Source organism: Lepidochelys kempii, chromosome 10, assembly GCF_965140265.1.
Source record: "Lepidochelys kempii isolate rLepKem1 chromosome 10, rLepKem1.hap2, whole genome shotgun sequence".
In the NCBI taxonomy this organism is placed as follows: Eukaryota; Metazoa; Chordata; order Testudines; family Cheloniidae; genus Lepidochelys; species Lepidochelys kempii.
In genome coordinates, this window is record NC_133265.1 from 16395212 (window position 1) to 16420760 (window position 25549).

The 25549-nt window shown below is 39.7% G+C and overlaps 2 protein-coding genes across 3 annotated transcripts in view; one reads left to right on the forward strand and one right to left on the reverse strand.

The window, feature by feature from the left end:
- Positions 1–1606: 1606 nt before the first annotated feature.
- The window catches only part of METTL9 (methyltransferase 9, His-X-His N1(pi)-histidine), a 42355-nt gene continuing 18412 nt past the window's right edge, over positions 1607–25549 (reverse strand). The window contains exons 3-5 of one of the 2 annotated variants that reach the window (XM_073362182.1): positions 25260–25469; positions 15049–15233; positions 1607–2332 (exon numbers count right to left, since the gene is read on the reverse strand). In XM_073362182.1, the coding sequence (XP_073218283.1) occupies positions 2130–2332; positions 15049–15233; positions 25260–25469 (598 nt within the window). In that variant the 3' untranslated portion in view covers positions 1607–2129. Of the gene's footprint in view, positions 2336–15048; positions 15234–25259; positions 25470–25549 lie in introns of both variants that reach the window. The other variant, XM_073362181.1, reaches the window with a different exon arrangement.
- Positions 3350–11316, forward strand: IGSF6 (immunoglobulin superfamily member 6). Its single transcript, XM_073362183.1, has 6 exons — positions 3350–3445; positions 5044–5394; positions 6481–6584; positions 7489–7545; positions 8512–8595; positions 9837–11316. Exons 1-6 carry the CDS (start codon positions 3379–3381, stop codon positions 9876–9878), a joined length of 705 nt encoding a protein of 234 aa, XP_073218284.1. The 5' UTR covers positions 3350–3378; the 3' UTR covers positions 9879–11316.

A 25549-nucleotide genomic window follows, 5' to 3' on the forward strand; every position in this document is an offset into this window, starting at 1 on the left:
AATCCAGTTTCAGCAAATCAGGGCTTTCAAATCAGATGTTTGGATAAATGAGGTTCTACTGTAAGTGAGATTTTGCCTTGTGCAGTTAAGATGATCTGTGGCCACCAGGAACCAGTTTCTAGGGCCAGATTTTAAAAGGTGTTTAGGCACCTCAAGGTGCAGATAGGTACCTGTAGGAGTTACATGTCAAAATTCTGCATCGTTAGGCACCTAACTTCCTTAAAAAATTTGGTCCTAAATCAATTAAAACAGCTTAGTTTTTATTTCAGCTTTCCCCAGGTAGGGTGTGAAACCTGAGATGGCAGATGTTGGGTGAGTCAGTTTTAATGGCTTGAAACTTCAAAATCCTTTTATTGCTAAAGTAACTAACTTCATTTATAAATAAGTTTAATGTAAAATCAACCTGAACTGTAGAAATCCAAAACACACAATGCTTGAGAACAAAGAGGAAGCTGGCAGAATAGGCATCTTCAAACTGTGGCCTGCATTAGATCCAATAGTGACATAGGACAAGACTGTACCCAGACCCTGCCTGGCTGCAAGGAGCCACTTCTATCGTCTGCAGTGTCAGTGATGTCGGTGTCAGTCCTTGTACCCTTAGACTGAGATTTTGTGAGCTACCTGAAAAATTTAGACACCCAATTTCTGTTAATGAAAATCCCTAGGTAGTGTTGAACATCTCAGCTTTGAAGTGGAAAGACTTTATAGAGCTGGTGTCACTATCTTCTCCAGCGGGGATAGGGAGAAGAGCCATGGTCCCACCCTGGTCTGCACAAGCGGCCAGGGACAGTGGGTACTACACCTTCTTCAGGGGTGCCACACCAGCTATGCCCCTCCAGTGCTCCTTAGACTCAGGGAAGCATTATTGCTACTGCAGGTACAGTGCTTTCCAGAGCTCTTGCCAGGGTGGCTGGATATCTACACTTCCCTTATCAAGAAGCTATGTCTACATGCCACGATCTAGTTCAGAGACTCTTCCAATTCATACAGCCAGCATGTCAAAGACAGCTTCTGGAGAAGCTTTCTTTGACAAAAAAAAAAAAAAGCTGGAGCTGATCCCTTCTTGGGCAGATTAAATTAAAATTTTAGTGAAACTCCCTGGAAGGGGAAGATTAAACTGTTTAATTTAAACTAAATGTTCAATCAAGCATGTGGAAGACTCCAAACAGACACCATAACAATGTTGCAGGGAAGGTAATTATCCTAGCATAAGTGTGTGTATATGGAAGTGGTGATGGAGGATCTCAGGTGAAAATTCCTACCTTAGTTCTTGAGTTGGAATTCTTTGGAGAAAATTTGCTCAACCTGTGGAAGTCTGTCATATCCATCAGTTTAAGGAACAGCTTTCATAAGTCCTGACTAACCCTCCTTCGCTGGAAATTGGTGTGTGCAAAAGCAAGGAGGATTTATGAGAGAGGAACATGGAAGAACCCCTCCAAAAATGATTTTTTAATATTTGATTATATTAGTCTTCTACACAATAGTTAAATGCTTTTAAATGAATTCAGTTGTACTGCTACAAGGTTCTTTTCTCTATATACGTAACAGTTTGTGCAAACAAGCATGGCTATGTTTACATAAATGAACACAAAAATTAATGCAAAGGTCATCTCAAAAAAAGTTTATTAGCATGATTAAAAAGATGTGTTGAAGAATGACAGTCAGAGATAAAATAACTTCTTAACATGGAAGAATATCCATTCCAACTCTATATTCAACAATGTTCTGAACTGAATGGACAGCTGTATTGCCAATTTTCACTTGATATCTTAAAGAACAATCCATACTGTGTATCGGTTCATGTATCATCATAACTACTGCTTTTGTCTGGTTATGATCCCTACTGCAGTTAAGTATAAAAAATATCTTCCATTAATGTTGGAATGCAGACTGCATTGTTGGGCTAAGAGTTGGTAAAAATTCTCAACTGAAGTCTGTTTTAAAAAAACTGTCCTTTTTAAAGATACTACAAAGAAATACATTAGTATTTTGGCCTTTAAAATTCTTACATGATATTTATTTAGAATGGCAATCCCAAAATTCCCTCCCATTAAGTAATCATAAATCAGACACCTCTATCAGAGGCTGCTTCTTGGGTTTGACTCTGGAGACTTCTACTTCGTATACGCTTACATGGGCTTGAGGACGAAGACAGCATCATCTAATACATAGTAGTCATTATACATATCACCTTCACATAAGTATGGCAGTCTGGTGAAAGCCTCTATGGCAAAACCAGCTTTTCTGAAAACTTCTGGCAGGCTATTCACCTGTTCTTCCCAAGTCTGCCCCTTGATTTCCAAAACTTCTGAGGGTTTTTCCCACTTGCCACCTACTGAGAAAACAAAACAATTGTATTTAAATTTTAAAAGGATCCTTTTCAATGTATGGCAGTCTCTTAAAGAAAGCATGCTATGCTGCTTACATTCCATTTCGGACTTTATGATCCATATTACCCAACACATGGTGGGTAGAGCATTTTCCAGGTCTACCTGAAGACCACAATATTCAGGGGTCTTGTTTGAGTATAGAGAGGGTTGCCACCCACAAAGCTCAGATTTTTTTTAAATCCTCTACTAATAGTTCTATGTGCAGGCCCACTTGACCAAATAACTATTTGACTAACAATAGTAAGATCACCTAGTGAAACTCAAATCTGGCAGATGTAGTCTGAGAAACTCTAAAATCTTGGCTAACATTAAAATGCCTTCTCATACTTATCTGTCATACTTCCGTGCTGGAACTGGCTTCAATTAGTTATAATAAATAAAGCCAGACGCTAACCACCATAATTTGTTATGAATTCTTCAGGAATACTGTGGTCATACTACTAGCTAAAAACCAAAATCAATCCCTTAGCCCCTCCCCCAAAAAATCCACCTCAAAAGACTCCACACCAAACTAGGAAAGAAATCCTAAGTCGGTCCTGTGGAACAGCATCTACAGAACTTCTGTTCATTCAAGGGCCATTTTGATAAGTGAGAAGAGAAGGATTATTTGTTTAGGGTCCTCTCAAAGAGGAAATGGAGTTCTGGATAATTTTATATAATAAAAAATAAAGTTGTCATTTGTTATAGCCAATGAAATCATCAGAAGCAATCGAGCAATGTAGTCGTTTTAAAATTTAAAAAAAAACAACTCGCTGTCAAAAAAATAGATTTTTACCAATCCCATCTAACTGAAAAGTGTAATTGATTATGTTTTAAATACATACTGTATCTTTAAGAAATTTACTGAACACAATGTTTAATTCCTGTAAATATATGCAAGTAGGAAGTATCTGAGCATGAAATTTAGAGCATTATGTAACTCCTAAAGTTTCCTAATTAACTTCCTCTTTTTTTGAGCAGAAACATTTCTGGACAAACACACAAAGAAATGGCAACTTTCAATAAATGCAAAGTCGTGCTACTGTTGGAATTCAACTGGATTCTATACTATGTCGGTAAGACTTTTTTTCCCCCCCCCCCAATTTACTGTCTTCTTCACCTGTTTTAAAAGATTCATATGTATTTCTTACAAATAAGATTGAAAATGCAGTGCTCTCATTTGGAACAAGTCTGTAAGATAAGAGGGGCAGGAAAAAATTCTGCTTTGGAGTTAGCTAATTTCTGCTGTCTTCATAAAGTTTCCTAATCAAATGAATATTAATGAAAGATTGTTCTTCCAAAGGATTATACAAAATGCCCTCATAACCTATGACCATCAGTCCAAATCCTCTGCCTCTTGTATAGCAGACCCCAGATGCAGCAAAATGGCTGCAGGTATGCTCTATGGAGTTGGTAAGAGGAAGTTTCTGGGAATCCAGCACATGGTGTCTGCATCAGCTGCAAGTCACAGAGTTCTGCTCCATAGGGGCATCCTCCAACCCAGTGAACAGTGGGCTTAGGGCAGGGACAGAGAGATTAGCTACTTGGTGGATATACTGTACCAGCCAATCAGTACCTTTCACAGAGTGGGAGTGCAGCAGCTGCTAGGGCTACTGCAGCCTCAAGGAAACAGTTGTGACCATGGGGTGGCTCTGCTGCTGCTTTGTGGCACAGAAAAAAAAGAAAGAGAATGCCCTCTCTCTGTTCCTGTGGAACCCCTATGAACTCAACCTGCCTGCATTTGGTCCACCAGGAGCTCGGACAGTACAAAGATGAAGAGTCACATAAGTATCCAGACTAAGGTGACCAGATAGCAAGTGTGAAAATCAGGACCGGGGGTGGGGAGTAATAGGCCCCTATATAAGAAAAAGCCCCAAATATTGGGACTGTCCCTATAAATCAGGACATCTGGTTACCCTAATCCAGACAATATTAAGTAGTAACATTCTATGCTACCCTAACTTTACATTTTTATTGTATTGATTACATACAATACATAATTTGTAATAATCCAAATCTGATCAAAGATGAGTCCACTTCAACTTATTTTTTGTTTTGTAATTTGTTTGCTAAATACTTTCTTGAAAGTAAAACAAAATAAAAAATGTTGGTTTAGCAATCTCTCATTTCTAGAGTGTCCATTCCAATTATCTAAATTTTAGGTATTTAACCATTACTTTGATATAATAATTTTGTCATATTTAAGTTTATTAAAGTTATTTATTTCTATAAGGTCTTGGTAAAAAAATGCATTTGTCATAACAGTTATAGTAAACAAAACTTGTAATTTGCTGGTGATTCAGTTCCTTAATTGAAGTTCTCTTTCGTGTTTAACCTTCCCTTGCCTTCTTTTTTCTGTATATTGCTTAATTTTAAAATGTCAGTATCAGCAAGTGGCACTGCTGACATGTGAAACCCATGATCAGTTAGCAATCACATTCATATTTTCCTATGTATATGAAAAATAATGAATAAAGTTCAAAATAGTATTTAGCCCATGAGGCAATCTTCTAAGAAGAAACTTAATGAAAACAACCGAAAGAGGTCCCACAGTGGAAATATCACCGCTTTCTCTCTCTTCCCCCCCTTTCTAAATTCAAGGTCACATATTTAATTTGCAACATCCCTTACTCTTAAATTCTCTCTCAATCAAGTATGTGTTTATTCTCAACAGGTCATGTTGTAGATACCTGCAAAGTTACCGTAAAACAACACCAATTTAAGGAAGTAGACGACAGTGTCAGCACTGTGAATGTAACATGCAGTTTCTCTGCTTCCGGATGTCATGGCTCCCCTCAAATGCTATGGTTTCGCTATAATGATTTTACACATGAGGCTTTGTGTACACCTCAATGCATAGAGAAGTTCCAAGTGATTGAATCACTGTCCGATCATAATGTTTTACTTCAGATCAACAAACTGACTGTAAATGACAGTGCCATTTATATCTGTGGAATAGCATTTTCAGATTCAGATACACACACATCCAAGCAAACCGGGGGAGGAACGATATTGGTGAAAAGAGGTCAGTCACTACTTCCCATGAACAATCGTAAAAAAATACATTATTTTGTTTTCTAAATATTTCTAATTATTTACACTTGCAAAATATGGTACGTTAATAGTTTACTGGAAACCTTGTTGATTTTACTATCAATTTGAACAGCAAATAAGACCCAATGTCATACTCTGGGTATGTGTGTTAAAGTCAAACTGACATGAACTGGAGTTCCAGGTGCAGAATTAAGATCAACTAGGGAGATACTTTGTTAACAAAGCTAAAAATCAGCAACTTTGTATGGTTTACTAACCAGATGCTGTACTATCATGTAATGCAAGTGACCCTTCAGAGATGTTCTATAGTAATCCAGGAGATTGGATGCTGTATTTTCCTTTTTGTTAACTGTCAAAACTGAACATACAAATACTCCATGTCAAGCTTCATGGAGGGTTTTGGGACTGGCACACAATAAATCATACACCAACAGTAATAGTCACAAACAAGTAAATGGCTTCTGTTGAGAAACTGCCATATTCAGGAGGGACTGTGTCTAGCAGACAGAGCAGGATTCTGGGACTCTGGGCTGATTCTCTGCCACTGATTCATTGTGTGAACTTGAGCAAATCATTTTACTTTGGTGTCTTTAGTATCTCCACCTATGTAACAGGGATAAAGATATTCACAGGGATGAGGAGGCTTAATTAACTAAATTTCTGGTTACATGTGCTTCAATAACAAGCTCTAGAAATATGTACAAAAGTTAAAAAAACCAAAACCCTAACTAATGGACTCTCTCTCCCCCTAACCGAGTTCCATACTCTCCCTGCATTCACCCCACCACTCACACTGCTAACGTCTGAACAAATACATGAGCCTTCTTCATACTTGTTACTTAAAAGTTAGATTTTAGACCAGAAGAGGGCTATGGTGGGAAGAAAACAAAATCCCAAATCAAGGGCTCTCCAGTCCCCAGCTGTTTGAGTCTAGTGACCCTTATCAAGTGAGTTCCTCAGATGAAAGTGGTTATAATACAAATATTATTCTTACTAAGAATATGATCAAAATAGAACAGGTTCCCATTATTCTAACAATTTTTTATTATGACTAAAGGGTCTGAGAAGTACAGCACTGAAGAATACATCCCCATGATAGTCCTCTCATCTTTGCTGTTTCTATACAGCACTGCCATACTTGCAATCTTTATATTCTATAAGGTGGGTTTAATTTTGACTTTTCTTATTTGGTTGTTTTCATTCTGACTTCTCAATAGCTTTAATGTTTTCCTCAGGATCCAAGGGTCATCATGGATTTTAATTACTTTTGCATCACAGACAGCAAACGAGTTTTACAAAGGTTGTGGTTGATGATTACATCTCATATGCATCTGCAGACTCTCACACATAGATTCAGATTAGATACTCATTACATCTCACACACATCACTTACCGATTTTTTTTTTTTTTAGAGAGAGTTTCAAGAGAAAAGCAGCAGAAACCAAACTATCCTTGGAACAATTTACAGCAAGTTTGGTATATATTGCCAGAAGTCACTTTGTAAATGAGACAGACTATCAAAAATACAAAAATATGATAAGATTCAAATATTTTGAAAGAAAAATAGTTATCAAATAAAGAGCATTACTACCAAATACACAGGTTGCAAGCTCCATGGATTAATGTCTATTGATAAACAAATAATGAAATTTATATAACACTAAATGCCAAGTGCAATGAAATTATTTCAGGCAATACTCTTACTTACATAATGAAGTCCTATTCAAATGATTGTAGGATGCATGGAAAAGGGAGTTGGAGGAGGGTTACAGGGCATCCTAAACTTGGAAAAGCTCCCCCAGAACCAGAGAGAGGATGTTTGCATGTTTAAAATGCACCCAGTTATTGAAGACACTGACATTGGTCTTTATTAAGAAAGTGTGGTGGTTTTTTGTGTGTTTTTGTTTTTAGAACAATCATCAATATTTGGAACCCTTAAATGAACTTGATAAATAATGAGATATCCCTAAATGTTATGAGCAGGCAATACATTTTGCTACAGTACCTCTTCAGTTATTATTTGGCATGGAGGGCTATGTAAATAAAGTTGATTTTTGTTTTGCAGTCAAAATCCAAACTGGTAAAGAAAACCAGGAAAGGAGATGTGAAAGGAGAGCACCATGTATGTTAATATTCACTTAACTTGTCTTGGGTGTCTTTGATTCATAGATTTTTTGTTTTTTAAATATAACCTTGAACACTTCCAGGGACATTAAATTGGCTAACTGAAGGCTCAGACAAAGGGGTTACCTGGGCTGGAAGTATATAGAGCTCAAACTGTAGATGTAAGTGATTAAGGGCTCCTGTGCTGAAGATTTATAGAAAACTATTTGCTGAATTTAGAGTCGGAGTTTAAAGATGAGACGGTCACCAACACCACCTAGCCACTCCCACACCAACCCCAACAACTAGAATTATATCAAAGTATCCTTCAGGAGACTAGGCTGTTATGTGCCACAGGCAGAAAACAGGAGAGACCAAGGTGCACCAATGCCCAGGTCCCCTATAATGGCAGGGAACTGATTAAGTAAGATATGCCCAGATGATCTAGCAAGTGACCTCTGCCCCAAGCTTTAAAGTTTCTGTTCATCGGTCCTTTTTGGCTAATTGGACAGTGAGAACTAAGCTAAGGGCCACCTCCAACAGGCAACTTCTTGTCTTAAGTGATGGCTTTTCAGTAACATCAAGATTACAAGTAAACCATGTTTGAACTATAGTTAAAAAGCCAACCTCTGCCATGCAACTGATTTTTCCTGGTCCCTTGGATGGTGGCTTTGGCTTTAGATGGGTTCCACCATACTTAAATCCTGTTTAGAATATATACTGCAACACCCTCTTGGAAAAAAAAAATCCACAAGTTAAAGAAGGAATTTAACTCGACAGTGAGAAATCATTACTGTTCTACAGCCAGGGCTCCCTTTGGCCACGAAACTTACTGTTTTGAAGTTGTGGTGACATCTTGATTAAATTTTAAAAAGTTAAAAAAAAAAAAGAAGAAATTAGCAAAGATATATCATAGAGGCAAGTGCATTTTTCCAAATCTGTCTCTAATGTAAAATTGTTGTTAACCACATTTTAACCACTGCAGAAAAATACGAGTGGGCGAACAGTTTGTCGAGCAATTGTACAAGAACTGTACAAGAAGAGATATGCTGAAGACCATCATCAGCCTGTGAGTAATGAGTAACATGAAAAGGGGGTTTCCAAAATCTTGTGGCTATTTACTGTAGTTCATTGTATGTGGAAAAAATGGAGAAGCAAATTTCAGAACTATATTACATTTTCTACAGAACTAGACTTCTTCGCTGTCTGAGTGTCAGGATTGGCAAGATTTAGTCCTGAACCAGCAATAGCTTTTCTATACTTACAATGCTAAAAGTTTCAGAAGTCCAATACTGTGCATCCCAGCAGGGTTAAATTGGGATCTACATACTGTTGCGGAGTGGAGATACCCCTCTTTCCAAAGGGATTTTGAACTCATTTTATGTCTGAGAAGGCCTGAGATGCCAGTCTTTAAAGCCATGACATATTTTAGGTATAGAAAAACATTGCAGTTCACTTTTGGAGGCATTTTAATTTAATTTTAATTTCTCTCCCCCTCTGAACACTGAATAGTTGGACCCATGGTAATGAAGGCACATGGCTTTACAAGTGGAGAGTTACAAAAAGTTACAATAAAAAGTTTTTTAAAAACCTCAAACATTCCTAAAACACTTATTGTAATATATGCAACATATACAGAATACTTCATGGTATTGTATCACAGAATGAAAGTTATTTCATCCTCCCAAATTTATAACAACATTTTTTAACCAAATCATAGTGTATTTTGCCATGTAAGTTACAGGAGAACTATTGTAGAAAAACTCACCACTTTCAAGTTAAGAAAACTACTCTTGAATCTACACTGCACAAGCAAAACAGCTCCTTTCTTATTCTAATCAGGGAGCAGAACATACACTTCCCAGATTAAGTACAAAAATGAAACAGGCATTCAGCACTGACAGGTCAAACACTTGCCCTCCCATAAAGCCTGTATTTTAATATTCTTACCCCTGACAGTTTTCCTCTATAACTGCCCTCCATAAAGCCATCAAACCCCTACTGATGTAATCCAGGACCTGGCAGATGTGGGCATACACATAATGTAAACATGACTGTCCTGCTGACTCTTTGTGCTCCCCTGGGAGCTGTATTCAGGGTAGTCAACAGTGAACGAAAAAGGTTAAGAATCCTGCAGATGCCACAAGTATGAAGGCATCTGGATAACGGACAGAAGGAAGGGGGAAGTATTCTTCAGCAGTAGCAAAGGAAAGGAAGTTTGCCCCACTAAGGAAATCTTTTTAGAAAGCCAACTATTACACAAACATTGTAACCTTTTACAATATATACTTTTTTTTTTTTTTTTTGCAGGAGTGTTTGGAACCAGATGACACCATCTATCAAAACAGATGATAAAATTCAAAGTACACACATACTCAAGATCCTTTATGTGAAATACAACTGAACATGTCTGAGACTTCAAAAATTAATTTTCTGAAAGAGTCGTACCTTGCTAAAAAAAATATGAATCCTCACTGAGCAGTGCTTTTTTTTTTTTTTAAAGTGTTTTGCAAATAGATCATCAAATACAAATGACAGTATTCCAGCTAAAGTGTGAATATTAATTATTACAGTCCTATGTTTAACATTACCAAGCCCTCTCCCTCTGAAAAATAAAAATATTGTAAAAGGACTTTATTTTCCATTGATGAACTACTAATACTTCATGGAAATTTTCATATTTAGGGTTAGTTCTACACAATTTTTTTTTTAATTTCTTTTGTGAATTTAATGCTTCTGAAAGGTTTGTGATAGGCACAAAAAGAAAATGATGCCTTGAGGTCAAATTCTGCTCTCACATTGGTGTAAATCAGCTATAACTACCACTGATGTCAATAGTAACTCAGGATTTAGACCAGAGTAAGAGGAGAATCTGGCTGGCTGTACGCAGAACAGGTACAAAAAATAGGCAATATAAAAGCATACACACTAATGTAATGTCAAAACTGATCCAGAGGGACCGTATGGCAGGTTAGGAAGGTAGCTTAGTCTACATGTCAATCCAAGGACTGCTCTTCTTTCAATGTTTATATGTATATGTGTTATGCAGACAGTATCCCCAAGTGCTAGCCAGAAGCAGTGCCTCATTCCCCATTAGAATGACACCCAGTCTCTACAAGGACATGAAGGGCATTCTATGAACCCTCTCCTTCTTCCCTTTGTGCATCTGCACAGAACTGGATATAACTTAGACTGTTGGACTACAGTCACGCTTCACCAGTTCTCACTTAGCTAATCTGCACACCTCAAGAATCTTACAAGATACCTGCTGGTCTCACCCATCCTTTCAGCAAAGAGTTAATTGTGTCCCGTAGTGAGGCCTCATCTAACATTTTGCAACTTAAGAACACTGGAACTGCCAGACTGGAGCAAAGCAGAGATCCGTCTAGTCCAGTGTCGCCTACATAGGCAAGTACCAAATATTTCACAGGAAGGTTTTAAAATGCACAAAAATCCACATTACATAATGGACAAATATAGGAGCAACATGTCTAATAAACTTTCTTCCTAATCCCAAGCAATTAATGGCTAGCTGCTTCTCTCTTCAAGCATGGTATCTTATACATTTTTATTCTAGTAACTAAAGTTATTCTTATTTGTATAAATATCAAATCCTTTTTTAAACCCTAAGCTTTTTGCCTCAATGATACACATAGGAGTGAGTTTCACAGATTAATTAGATAAGAAAGCATTTCTTTATAACACTCATTACAAAATACCTACTAGTGAAGTATAAATATTAAAGTACAAATGAACAGAGTACGTTTTGTAATGCACTATGATTAACTTATTAGTAAGATTTCTGCTTGTCAATTCATAAAATTTTGAACTCCACAATAACTTTGTGTTAGGGTGAATTAGTGAGGTTTTATGTACTTTGGAAAATAAAAACAAAGGTGTATTTCTCTCAAACTCTTTGGTAATAACTTGTGAATAAGCTACTTTGGACTCTAGATGTCATTGTAATTCCAGAAACATTTGAAAGAACAAAGTAATATTTCTTTTGTTTCTTATAGTTTTATAAGAACATTTGTTTCGGTCATTTAAAAAAATTAAGAACAAGGAAACAGAGGCTGTGTCAAGCATAGCAGAGTATAATTCTCATTAACAGTATAGTTAAATTATTCCATTTTCAGGCTCCAATCGTGCCATTGGATCCACACATAGGCTGACCCATTTGCTTACACATATGAGGTCTGAATCAGAGCTCATATCTGTAAAATAATAAAAGACTTTTCTAAAAGGGGTTTAAAACTCTTTAGTACAGTAATTGAAATACATGCTTTCTAGGATCTTCCACATGTTCCGAGTGTTTGTTCTTGTTTACAATGTACATATAGTGAATTCATTCTTTGCTTCTTTTAACATATCTTGTAAAATAATAAAAAGCTTTGATATCTTAACTACAACGTTTAGAACACTACTTGGTCTGACACAGAGCTTTTTGCATGACATACAATGTCATCCCAGTCTTGCACTGGAGAGTAGGTTAGACGGTTCAATGGGGAGAGTTTTAGTGGAGTATCTTCTGCTGATATTGATTTAAAATTTTCTATAAAAAGTTGTGTATGGGTCCAGAGTTCTGGACAGCCGGATTTACAAAATGGAATGAAAAAACCTTTGGAATGTGGGGAACCACCACTACATATAGTGGTGACCCCAGTCTATCATAATGGCATCTCTCTTTAAACAGAATCATAGACATCTGAGTGAATCAAATGGTACAATAATGTTTTATGAAATGAAGTTAATCACATCAATTAAGGAAGTCAGATTCTTATTTTGTGTTTGACATTTTAACTCAACTAAACATGTACAATGACATGATTCAAAATATTGACCTGGCCAGGATGGGACAGGGGATTGGATTGACATTTAAGTGATTATATAGTTTATGGTTAGTTTGCCTCTTAAAATAGACAGTTAAAATTGAAATTTAAGTCTAATTCTATTTTAAGGACCAGCTTTACATTAAAGCCATTGTTCTTTGTCTACTCTGCAAAAGTCCTAAGAATCTAGTGGTCCTGTCTGGTGCTTGCCTGATTTGATTATCTGAAACCACATATATAAGAGATTCTTCTTTCATCTGGATTTAGTAAGAGGTTTGTGGTTATTTAATTGCTGAAAAGAAGGAAGGCATTTCTTGTTAGAAGTTTGTAACAACTTGGAACAGGTTTTGTCCTAGCAGTTTGCATAATCTGAAGGTACCAAATTCAACTTTTAGAACATAAAGGTCAAAATTAATCAAATGCAATGGCTGCTTCACTATTACCATCTCCATTCCCCCAAGCAAAAAAAGTGCTCTTTACTTATTTGCTATTGGTCAATGTCTCATCAGAAATTGCTTTTAATACAATTAAAATATATTGAGAACCAGGCATGTTCAAAACTTAGAGACAGATAATTACTTCTTTAAAAATATCCAGATGTACATATACACCAATGGAGATATCCACTTTCAGATAGACAAAACTGGAATATCGAAGTGCTGCTGATAGCCAGTCTATAGCAGTGGGTAACAAACATGCTGGATGTGTTTCAAGATAAACAAAGGGTTCCCAAACTTGGATTGCGGCTTGTCCAGGGTAAACCCCTGGCGGGCCACAAGACACTTTGTTTACCTGAGCATCTGCAGGTACAGCCGCTTGCAGCTCCCAGTGGCCGTGGTTTGCTGTTCCCGGCCAATGGGAGCTACAGGAAGTGGTGCGGGCCGGCCCACCGCTTCCTGCAGCTCCCATTGGCTGGGAACGGCGAACCACGGCCACTGGGAGCTGCGAGCGGCCGTACCTGCAGATGCTCAGGTAAACAAAGTGTCTCGCGGCCTGCCAGGGGCTTACCCTGAACAAGCTGTGAATCAAGTTTGGGAACTTGAGATAGACACTGCATAACTGGAGCAGCCTTCACTGATAAGGGCTTACCAAAGCTATCATGACACACCACCCTGCAGGTCACACAAGACCATCAGGGAAAGCATTGTGATCTGATCTGAGATTAGAGAAAAGCAGCAACAACAAAGCAAGGGAAATGAAGCTGTCTGAAACAAAATGTCTCGTTTGCCACTGATCACCAGCACAAGCAAAGCTTCTTTCTGGTTTACAAGATGCCATACAGAAGATTCTAACAAGAAATGTCTTGAAGTTCCATATGCAGAGAACATGTTTTCAAGTCCTAGTGGCTTATTAGTCCAATAGCCAATTCTCCTTCCACTAGATACTAGGGGATTGAACCATGAGAAAGTAAAAGTGGATTCCTCAGATTTCTCTCTCTGTTTCTCCACCATCTGTTTTGCTAGAAAGTTGCATTAATTTTTTTTCAATATTGTTGTTACCTAACATGATGCAGGACTCGGAAAGAAAAAGACAGGAAAGCAGGTCCTGGATGGATCAGTGATTGCAAAACAGAGAAATTAAACTTAAGTGTATAATTATAAGGTACACAAGAAACAAGATAATATACAATCACTGCATATCACAGACTTTGCTTATATTTTTTCAATGTAGAATATAAAAGACACTGTTACACAGGCAGAACTGTATTTTACTATTAACTTGAATCTTATAGAAAATTTAGGACAGGAAGAAAATCTTTTCCATATTAAACAGAATAAGAAATTGTATCCAGATATGTTTGAAACATTGTATAGGTTCATTAAAAAAAATCCAGATTGGGACTCCTAACAGGGGCTGGATTTTTAGAAGTGCTGAACACCTATCCTCTGAAAAATCAGCCCCAGAACTAAGGCACATAAAACCACTAGTAACTTTTAAAGATTTAGGCCATGATGCTCATGATACTCATTGAGGGAAAAAACAGATATATTTGAAAAGTGCTCTCAGATTCTTCTCCAAAACTTAGACAAAGGGATAAAAGTTAATGATCAAACGTGAACCTCAAAAGAGATATGCTGGATCATTTAATACAGAGTAAAACAAACATGATCAGGTATTTATATATATATCAGTAATACTGTTTTAATTACTACTCACTCTGATGAATTTCTTGATGCAACTGAAGTCACTGACACTGAAGTATAGCGCTGTAAATAGTTTGATCCTAGCTACCCAAGAGACATCTCACCCTATGCACTACTGCACAGCAAAGATCAGTTAAGGTACTCTTGTTCACAGTATCTAGATCTAGATATCTGGGATTGCTTGTACCATGAATTCAGTGGAGGTCCCTTGTCTGAAATTTGCTTCCCGCATTGCTCCAACAGAGCCCAAGTATGAGAGCCTTCAGGATATGGTATAGGACCCATACATTTGCTCAGTCTTTCACTGATGGTAGTGAAAGGAGGGGGGAGGGGCAGTGAACAGTTTCAGTCCAAGTGCGTCCATCTACTTACAGTATATGTTTTATGTACAATTCTAGGAATTTTGAACATGCAATTAAGAGATATTGATCAGAACATTTTAAGTCTGATAAATATAAAGTTATTTTAGACAGTATTAATTCACAACACTATAACCTAAAACACCTTTCCCCTATGATCCCAAGTATCTTTTAATCTGTATCTACTTACCATTTTCCACATATGGATGAAAAGGCAAAACTAGTGCAAGAATGACTCTGCCTCTAGTTGGCTCCAATACACTTCTAATATCTTTTAATACAGTCAGTGGCTGATCACAGCGATCAAGCAAATTCAAGCAGCTGATAACGTCATACTGGAATCCTGTGTTCTGCCATTCATTTATACCGAGCACTCTAAAGAGAGAGAGAGAGAGATGGAAAGTGTTACAGTTAAACAACTGCAGGCTGAGTGCAGAGTTCTCAGTACACAGCCTGCCTATAGCAATTAGGAGAAGGAGATAATTCCCTACCACTGAGGCTGACCTTACCTTTATCAGACACTCTCTTTATACTGACAGGTTTCAGAGTAGCAGCTGTGTTAGTCTGTATCCGCAAAAAGAAAAAGGAGTATACTGAGAGCACATAGGGCTTGTCTGCATGGGGGACTTAGTTCGCACTGAGGGGATACACTGGTTGGTGTGCAATACGTAAGCCACACTAAGAGCATGCAGATGGGGTTGCTTTGCCCTCTTTTAATTTGCATCATTGTGTGTACACAGCAGGAGCTGGATGTGCATTAAGCATGCAGTATACTGTGTGCATTCTGGGATTTTTCTTGCTGAGCATTGTGAGATGCATAGCAGAAACCAGGGGAATTCTGGGACTTGGGGGGGGGGTCAAACTCCAAAAATCCCATGCTTTTACTTCTTCCATTCCATACTTCCCCTCTTTCTGGGTGGGCTAGCACCATTTTTGAATCACTGTCAGCTAGCATGGATTCAAGAATGCAGTGCATTACTTTGCTAGTACCTGGAATTTGCAAAACACACAGAAACTGTTTGTGCTCTATCTGAACTCTCAGAGCAAGGTAGCTTCAGTTTTGGAAGCCAACAGCAGCACCTGCAGTAACACCAGCAGGTGGAGAAGGATGATGACGATGACGACGACACTGAGGAAGAAGAGGTTACTTACCTGGTACAGTAAATGAGTTCTTCGAGATGTGTCCCACTATGGATGCTCCACTTGAGGTACTCATGTGCCTTTGATCAGTTTTTTTCAGCAGCAATGCTTGTTTGGTCCACACATGTGCCCTAGCCATCCTCATGTCCATACTGAGGATATAGGTCGGCATGGCACATTAGCAGCTGCACAGCAGAAGAGGATGCAGCCAGAAACCCAATTTAGAAAGTCTAGGTGGACACTGGTGTTACTTTAGCTCTCTGTGATAGAGAATAATAGTCTTGGAGAAATTTTAATAGGCTAGGTCCTCTCCAAATAGTAAACTAGCACCCTCTAATGTCTAAAGTATGAAGGGCAGCATCCTCCCTAGTCTGATGGGATTTAGAGTGGAAAACAGTGGATGAAAAGTCTGATATGTAAATTGGAGACTATTTTGGGTAGGAACCATGGGTGGTTGGAGGCATACGTTATCCTTGAAGACCATATAAGGCAGATCAGCCATCAAAGCCCCTAATTCACCAACTCTTTGAGTGGAGGTAATTGCCACTAGAAGGGCTGTTTTCATGGAAAGGTTTAGAAAGGTACACGTAGCTAGCAGCTAAAAGGGAGTTTTCATCAGAGAATTAAGAACTAAGTTCAAATCTCAGGCTGGGATGGGCTCTCTGACATTTAGGAAGAGGTTTGATAATTCTTCGATGAATCTCGAAGTTGCAGAATGAGCAAATACCAAAAAACCTTCCACAGGAGAATGAAAAGTTGTGATGGCCTCTAGGTGGACCTTAATGGAGCTTTAACAAAAGACCTCCTTTCTTCAGAGTGAACAGGAATTCCAGGACCTCCAAGAGGAGTGAGTCGACAAGAGACAGGGCAAAGGTAGGCGTAACAGTGGTAAAATCTCTTCCATTTCTGAAGGTAAATTTTCCTGGTGAGTTCCTTTCTGCTGTTCGAAAAGACTTCTTGAATCTCTCTGAAGCAAGGGAGTTCTAATCCCGAGACCTATCTAGGTACCAAGGCTTGAGCTGGAGAGCATCCAAGTTGGTATAATGAACGTTTCCCGAATCCTGAGGGAGAAGGCTGAATGTCAGCAGGAGATTGATGGCTAGCTGGGATGAGAAGTGAATGAGGTAAGGAAACCATACTAGTTTTGGCCAGGTTGGTGCAATCAAAATTACTGTGGCTTTGTCCTGTTCTGTTTTGTTTAGAACTCTGAGGATCAGAGTTGGAGGGAAGGCATATAAGGAGACTCTTTGACCAAGAGAGGAGAAAGGCATCCCCCATTTAATGGCAACCAAGATCTCCCCTTGGCAGAATTCACACATTTCCTTTTGGCAGCAGTGGCTGAAAGATTTATGTTCAGAAGACCCATACTCTGACAGATTTTTCTTACTTGGGCTCTATTGAGTTCCCACTCATGATCTTGGGTGAAGTGTCTACTGACGTAGTTGGCAATAGTGTTTTGGAGTCCAGGCCAAGATAAGGATACATTGAGCTATGCATTAGTTCCATAACTTGATTGTCTTTGAGCAGTGTGTGTGTGTGTGGGGGGGGGGCGGAATCTAGCACCCCTTTGTCAATTTATGTGGTGCATACTCAACTTGTTGTCTGTCATTATATGGAGCGATTGACCTATCATGGAGAAGAAGTGCTAGCAAGTATATCATATTGTTCTGAGCTTCAGAATGTTGATATGTAGAGTAGACTCCTGGGCAGACCATCTTCCCTGGATAGTGTGGCCCCATAGAAGAGCTCCCCATCCCAGGAGGGATGCGTCCAAAACCATTGTGAAAATGGGAGGAGGAAGACCGAAGTGAACCCCTGAGCACATGTAGTCCAGATTCTTCAATTAGTTGAGAGAGACTAGCACACAGCTAGGAATAGAGAACAACTTGTTTAGACTGTCTCTGTTGGGAATATGAGCTGTCCTGAGCCAGGCTTGGAAGCAGCATAGATATCAGTCTGTGTGCAATGTGACAAAGGTACATGCTGCCATGTGCCAGAGGGGCTGCAGGCACAATCTGTCAGTGACCTGTGGGCTCATTTGGACTCATGCTATTTAGTGTGTCAGAGTGAGAAACCTGTCCTCTTGGTGGTAGGCTCCGGAAGTCCTGGCATAGAGAGTGGCCCCTATGAACTCTATCAACTTTAGAGTGAAGAGGGAAGACTGTGCAGTGTTGAGTTGAAGGATGAGCATGCAGAAGAGAGACATAGCTTTCTTTGCAGTAGTTCGAACTTTGATGTAGGAATGCCACTTGAGATGTTTGTTGAAATGAGGAAGATAATTACTTCCCATTGGTTAAGCTGTGTGGTGATTAATACCATAATTTTTGTAAATATTTTGGTAGTAGTAGGGAGTCTGAAAGACAAGACTCAGTACTGATAGTGGTCCTGACACTAGTGGTAGGCATCTCTTCTGAGAGAGATGTATTGTGACACGAAAGTATGTGTCCTGAAGGTAAAGGGTTGCAAAACAGTCCCCCAGATTCATGGACGGAGTGATAGCTGCAAGTGTTACCATCTTTAACCTCTGTATCTTGACAAAGGATTCAGTATTGTGAGATCTAGAAATGCCCTCCCTTCTTTTTGGGAATCAGAAAGTACTTTGAATAGAATCCCCTTCCTGTGTACTGAGTGGGTACTGGTCCCATGGCCCCTATGCAGGAAGGAGAGAACCTCTTGTCTCAGGAGAGGTTTGTGAGATGTGTCCCTGAAAAAAAAAGAGATGGAGAAGTGGGGTTCAAGGGGGCTATGGAGTGGAAGTGGATGGAGTAGCCCGATGTTATAACCTCCAAAACTCATCTGTTGGAGGTAATCTGCTCCCATGAGGTGTGAAAAAGGGAGAGATGATCCCCAAAAGGTGGGAGGAAGGAAAGGGCAAGATAATTCAGCATCAAATCCAGATCATGGAGGTGTTTGAGGCTCTTGACTGAGACATCAAAACAAGCACTATGTAGATGGTGGCTGTTGCATCGATTCAAATTCAGCTGTTGAGAATTGTTCCCTCTGCCTTCTGGGTTTCTTTTTAGGCAGCTACTAGGCCTTATAGTAGATGGAAAACTGAGCTGGGTGGGATCTCAACTGTCTGAGACTAACAATCTCCTCTTGTTTGCCTGATGCAATATGCCCAGTGAACGAAGGGTCACCCTGGAATCCTTCAGAGAATGCACAGACTCACCTGTGGATTCATTAAATAATTGAAGACCATCAAAGGGGAGATCCTCTACAGTGTTTTGGACTTCACGCAGAAATCCTGATGACTGCAGCCATGAGGCTTGACACGTAACTACAGCTGTGGAGATGCAGTAGTGTCAGTGTCGACAGAGACCCATAAAGCTGTTCTGGCTAGGAGCTGTCATTCCACAATAATGGCCTGAAATTGCTCTTGTGAAAGGTGTTCAATACAGGAAATAAATTTCATATAACTAAGATAGTTGTATTTTTCCAAGATCACCTGATAATTACCAATTCTGCACTGCAGGACAGCAGAGGAATAGCTCTAATGATCTAAGCACTTGTGATCCTTATGTGAAGCCTCTGAATGGTGCTGCCTCCACAACCAAGGAGTTAGAGGTAGGGTAGGAAAATAACAATTCTGAACCCCTCGTCTGAACATACTACTTTCTGTCTGCCCTCTTGTTGGGGCGGGAGGAAGTGGGGTAGAGTACAGTCTGCTAAATTGTCTTGGCAGATTCAAACAATGCCTCATTTATGTGGAGAACCACATGGCCAAAGATGGTATAGAAAGAATGTCCAACAACTTAAGCTGTGTCTCTTTGAATTCTTCCAGCAATATTTGAAGAGTGTCTGCCACTTTCTTCATCAAGTCTTGAGACTGTTTGAAGTTGTCCACAGCAGATAGAGGGGGCATAACAGCTTCATCCAGGGAGGATGAGGAAACATTTGTCTGAGCAGTAGCAACCTCACCAGCCCTCGTCTCTTGCTCTTCAAACTTCTCCTGAAGTGGGGAGAGGATATTGGGGAGTATTGACCCTGCCATTCCCCATAAGCACTGGGTATCTCGGAGAATTACTGGCAGTATAAGAACATAAGAACAGCCATACTGGAGTAGACCAAAGTCCATCCAGCCCAGTATGCTGTCTTCCAACAGTGGCCAATGCCAGGTGCCCCAGAGGGAACGAACAGAACAGGTAAACACCAAGTGATCCATCCAACGATGCCCATTCCCAGCTTGTGGTTAACAGAAACTAGAGACATCATATCTGCCCATCCTGGCTAATAGCCATTGATGGACCTATCCTCCATGAACTTATCTAGTTCTTTTTTTGAACCCTTTTATAGTCTTGGCCTTCACAGCATCCTCTGGCAAGGAATTCCACAGACTGACTGTGCATTGTGTGAAAAAATACTTCATTTTCATAGAATCCTAGAACTGGAAGGGACCTCAAGAGGTCATCTAGTCCAGTCCCCTGCATTCAAGGCAGGACTAAGTATTATCTATACCATCCTTGACAGATTTGTCCAACCTGCTCTTAAAAATCCCCAATGATGGAGATTCCACAACCTCCAAAAGGCAATTTATCCCAGTGCTTAATCACTCTGACAGTTACAAAGCTTTTCCTAATGTCCAACCTAAACTGCCCTTGCTGCAATTTAAGCCCATTGCTTCTTGTCCAATCCTCAGAGGTTAAGAAGAACAATTCTTCTCCCTCCTCCTTGTAACAACCTTTTATGTGCTTGAAAACTGTTATGTCCCCTCTCAGTCTTCTTCTCCAGATTAAACAAATCCAATTTTTTCAATCTTCCCTCATAGGTCATGTTTTCTAGACCTTTAATCATTTTTGTTGCTCTTCTCTGGACTTTCTCCAATTTGTTCACATCTTTCCTGAAATGTGGAGCCCAGAACTGGACACAATATTCCAGTTGAGGCCTAATCAGCGTGGAGTAGAGTGGAAGAATTACTTCTCATGTCTTGCTTACAATACTCCTGCTAATACATCCCAGAATGATGTTTGCTTTTTTTTTTTTTTTTTTTTGCAACAGTATTACACTGTTAACTCATATTTAGCTTGTGATCTACTATGACCCCCAGATCCCTTTCTGCAGTACTCCTTCCTAGGCAATCATTTCCCATTTTGTATCTGTGCAACTGATTGTTCCTTCCCAAATGGAGTACTTTGCATTTGTCCTTATTGAATTTCATCCTATTTGCTTCAGACCATTTCTCCAGTTTGTCCATCATTTTGAATTTTAATCCTATCCTCCAAAGCACTCGCAATCCCTCCCAGCTTGGTATCGTCCACAAACTTTACAAGTGTACTCTCTATGCCATTATCCAAATCACTGAAGAAGATATTGAACAGAACTGGACCCAGAACCGATCCCTGCAGGACCCCACTCGTTATGCCCTTCCAGCATAACTGTGAACCACTGATAACTACTCTCTGGGAATGGTTTTCCAACCAATTATGCACCCACCTTATAGTAGCCCCATCAACGTTGCATTTCCCTAGTTTGTGGATGAGGTCACGGAAGACAGTATCAAAACTTTACGAAAGTCTAGATGTACCACGTCTACCACTTCCCCCCCAGCCACAAGGCTTGTTACCCTGTCAAAGAAAGCTATGAGGCTGGTTTGACACGATTTGTTCTTGACAAATCCATGCTGACTATTATTTATCACGCTACTATCTTCTAGATGTTTGCAAATTGCTTAATTATTTGCTCCGTTATTTTTCCAGGTAGAGAAATTAATCTGACTAGTATGTAATTCCTCAGGTTGTTCTTATTTCCCTTTTTATAGATTGGCATGCCTTCCTTACTTTCTCCACAACCAGTCATGATTTTATAGACCTCTATCACATCCCCCTTAGTTATCTCTTTTCAAAGCTGAAAAGTCAGTCTTATTAATCGCTCCTCATATGGAAGCCATTCCATACCCCTAATAATTTTTGTTGCCCTTTTCCAATTCCAATATATCTCTTTTCAGATGGGGCGACCACATCTGCACTCAGTATACAAGATGTGGCTGTACCATGGATTTATATAGAGGCAATATGATATTTTTGGTCTTATTATATATCCCTTTCTTAATGATTCTCAACATTGTTTGCTTTTTTGCCTGCTGCTGCACATTGAGTGGATGTTTTCACAGAACTATCCACAATGACTCCAAGATCTCTTTCTTGAGTGATAACAGCTAATTTAGACCCCATTGTTTTATATGTATAGTTGGGATCATGTTTTCCAATGTGCATTACTTAGCATTTATCAACATTGAATTTCATCTGCCATTTTGTTGCCCAGTCACCCAGTTTTGAGAGATCCTTTTGTAGCTCTTCGCAGTCTGCTTGGGACTTAACTATCTTGAGTAGTTTTGTATCATCTGCAAATTTTGCCACATCACTGTTTACTCCCTTTTTCCAGATCATTTATGAATATGTTAAATAGGACTGATTCCAGTACAGACCCCTTGGGGACACCACTATTTACCTCTCTCCAGTCTGAAAACTGATCATTTATTCCTACCCTTTGTTAACTATCTTTTAACCAGTTACCAATCCATGAGAGGACTTTCCCCTCTTATCCCATGACAGCTTACTTTGCTTAAGAGCCTTTGGTGAGGGATCTTGTCAAAGGCTCTCTGAAAATCTACGTACACTATATCTCCCTTGTGCACATGCTTGCTGACCCCCTCAAAGAAATCTAGTAGATTGGTGAGGCATAATTTCCCTTTACAAAAACCATGTTGACTCTTCCCCAACAAATTATGTTCATCTAGGTGTCTGGCAATTTTGTTCTTTACTATAGCATGCAGCCCAGGATCCCAATGTGGTCATTTGAGAGGCCATATGGGAACAGGGGAGGGATCCAGGATTCATCATACCAAGGAGGATGCTGAGGAAGTTGGGGCCTCGTGAGCCTTGAAGTATCCCTTGATGGAGTAAGCTCAGGAGAGTCTAGTCTAGACAGATAATCATAAGATCCCTGAACAGATATTTGAGAGTCTGAAGAACTCTCATCTACAAAGTCTAATGGAGGAGGAGATGAAGGAGGAGTGATGGTTTGTCTCTCTGTACACATGAGTAAAACGGTATTAGGCAGTACTGGTGATAGGCAAGGTACCAAAGATAGCAGAAGTCTAACTGAGTTCAATAAAAGGACATTCAGATTTACAGGAGATTAACAAATCCCTGGAAAATCTGAACTCCTGCAGCATCAGGTGAGGTTGCACAGGAACCTGGTGAACTGTGAATGTAGAGGCCTGCAGCACCGAGGGCAGCGCATATGGTGCTAATATTTGCTGCTCTGTTGGTCAAGATATTAAACATGCTGCAGGCAGTACTGACTTCTTTGGTGCAGAGCCCATAGAACCTCGGTCATGCTTCTTTGGTACTGACCAATGGGTACCTTGTGATTTAGATGAGCTCGAGGACTTCAATTTAGTGCTCTTGGCTTGGGATCTCCAATACTGCAGATCTCTTAGAGCTGTGTTTTTTCTGAGGAGATTTAGTACTCCTCTAGATAGAAGTCTTTCCTGCATCACTTGCAGGTCTGCCAGAGGCTGACAGAGCACTGTGGTCGCTTAGAGGCTGCTATACCGGGGGCAGGCGTTGGGCTCCGTAGTGGCATGACAACTAAAAATCTTGTCCGGCTCCTCAAGAAATAGGAAGATTGAAGAGACAGCACTGGATTTTCTGTTCTATCTTTGTAACATTTGCTTTAGCTGTTTGGTTTTTATATGGCACTGAAAGGCGTTCCAGCTGTGACCCTTTTTGGCCATCTGTTTGGAGATCTCCTTGAAGAGTTTCTTATTGCTGTGGCTTGTCACAAGAGCTACTTGCACTGCTGATTGTCCTCAAATGGTGAGGAGATCAAGGACTAGATCATGGTTACAAGCAGCTGCTTGAGGAATGTTGTACAGCTTCTGGATAATATCACATTAATACTGATACATTTGAATCCAGCAGCAAATGAGCAAATTCTGGCCCTGGTCAAGTTTTTTAAACAGGAGAGGGGACATCTGGTCAATTTGACCCCAGAGCAGCAAAGGGTACACAGGTAAACAGGCAGGTGGATCACAGATGCCCACAAAGCAGTGGGATAGCAGGTGGAGGATTGCCAAAGTACTCCACAGCAGCATGGCGTCCACACAAACAGTCCACACTAACTCAATTTGCAACAAACTTTGTACACTTTGCAAGAGGACTGCAAAATTCACACCATACAGGGGGTTAGTGCGCTTTAAGCATTTGCATCATGTGTATGCAAGCTTTTTCAATCCATACTAACTCGAGTTCGTACGAACTAAAACCCAAGTGTAGCCATGCCTATAGATATGGTCTTTCCACTCCTCTAGGCAAGAGGGAATTAACATTCTCCCAGCCAACCACTGGACAGCTTTATATACCCCACCACAGAAACATCTGAGTTTGGACCTTCTTTGGAATTACTACATAAAAATATTTACAGAAATGTGCTACCCTGGTATTAAATTTGATACAATTTGGAGAAATAGCAAAGCTCAAGTGTCACAGTAGCTACGTCTTGGTCTCCTCTCAGTCTCTGAGAGTGCGACCCTTCAGGTGTTAGGCCTCTTGCATTCACCTGTTCTGGGGTGGAACCTCACACATCCCCCATTCTTTAGACTGGCTCCTGAGATATAGTACCTTGTGCACTAACTGATTACTCAGCAGGCCTGACTGGATTCAGCTACCTGCAAGACTTCCTTTCAAGAGCTGTGATTACAGTGCCACAAACCAACACTTTCAAAACAAAACAGTGTTTAATCTCAACACTACAAACAAAGCACAACAACAAAAGCAAACACAGCACAACAGTCTTTAAAACAACAAAAAGTCTACACGCATAACTGTCTCACCTAAAGCTTAGATGTGCCTCACTTATCCAGACATTTCCACTTCTCAGAATTGGGGTTCAGTCTGTTTCCCCGAAATCCCTGTCTCTCTCATGTCTCAGAGCTGTCCATTTATCGGTTCCAAAGCTCTTTGCCAGTCTATATCTCTTGAACCTGTTTGTCACCCTGCATCTCTTATGCACCCCATCGTGGGGGTCAGGATAGACTTTAAAGCCGTTGTTCTCTGCACTGCATTGATAAATGGTGTTTGTCTGCCTTCCTATCTATGTGCAGGTCAGCTCATGCCTCAACTATCATCCCCTGAAATCATATAGCAAGCAAGACAATAATAAAATAGATGGAACACATAATAGTCATAAAATATTAAAGGCAGTTGCTACGTCCTTCACATCAAGTATTACATCAAGTCAACCTATGTAGTACAATACCTGTATTTCTTTTTCTGAAGCTGCCATATCATAGTTTCAGACAACTCAGTGGCATAGATTTCTTCAAAGTGAGGACTCATGACTTTAGTGACCTCTCCATCTCCAGCCCCTAAATCGAGAAGTCTGTGGGATTTCCACTCTGGGTTTATTTTGAGTAGTCTCTGAAATTGTTCTGGTGAAAATACAAACATTGAGCCTCTTCCCAGCAACCTGAAATGTAAAGATGGCAGTGTCTGATTTTGTGCAAACTTAAACAGGGAAGACTTTAAATTCTTGATGCTCCTATTGCA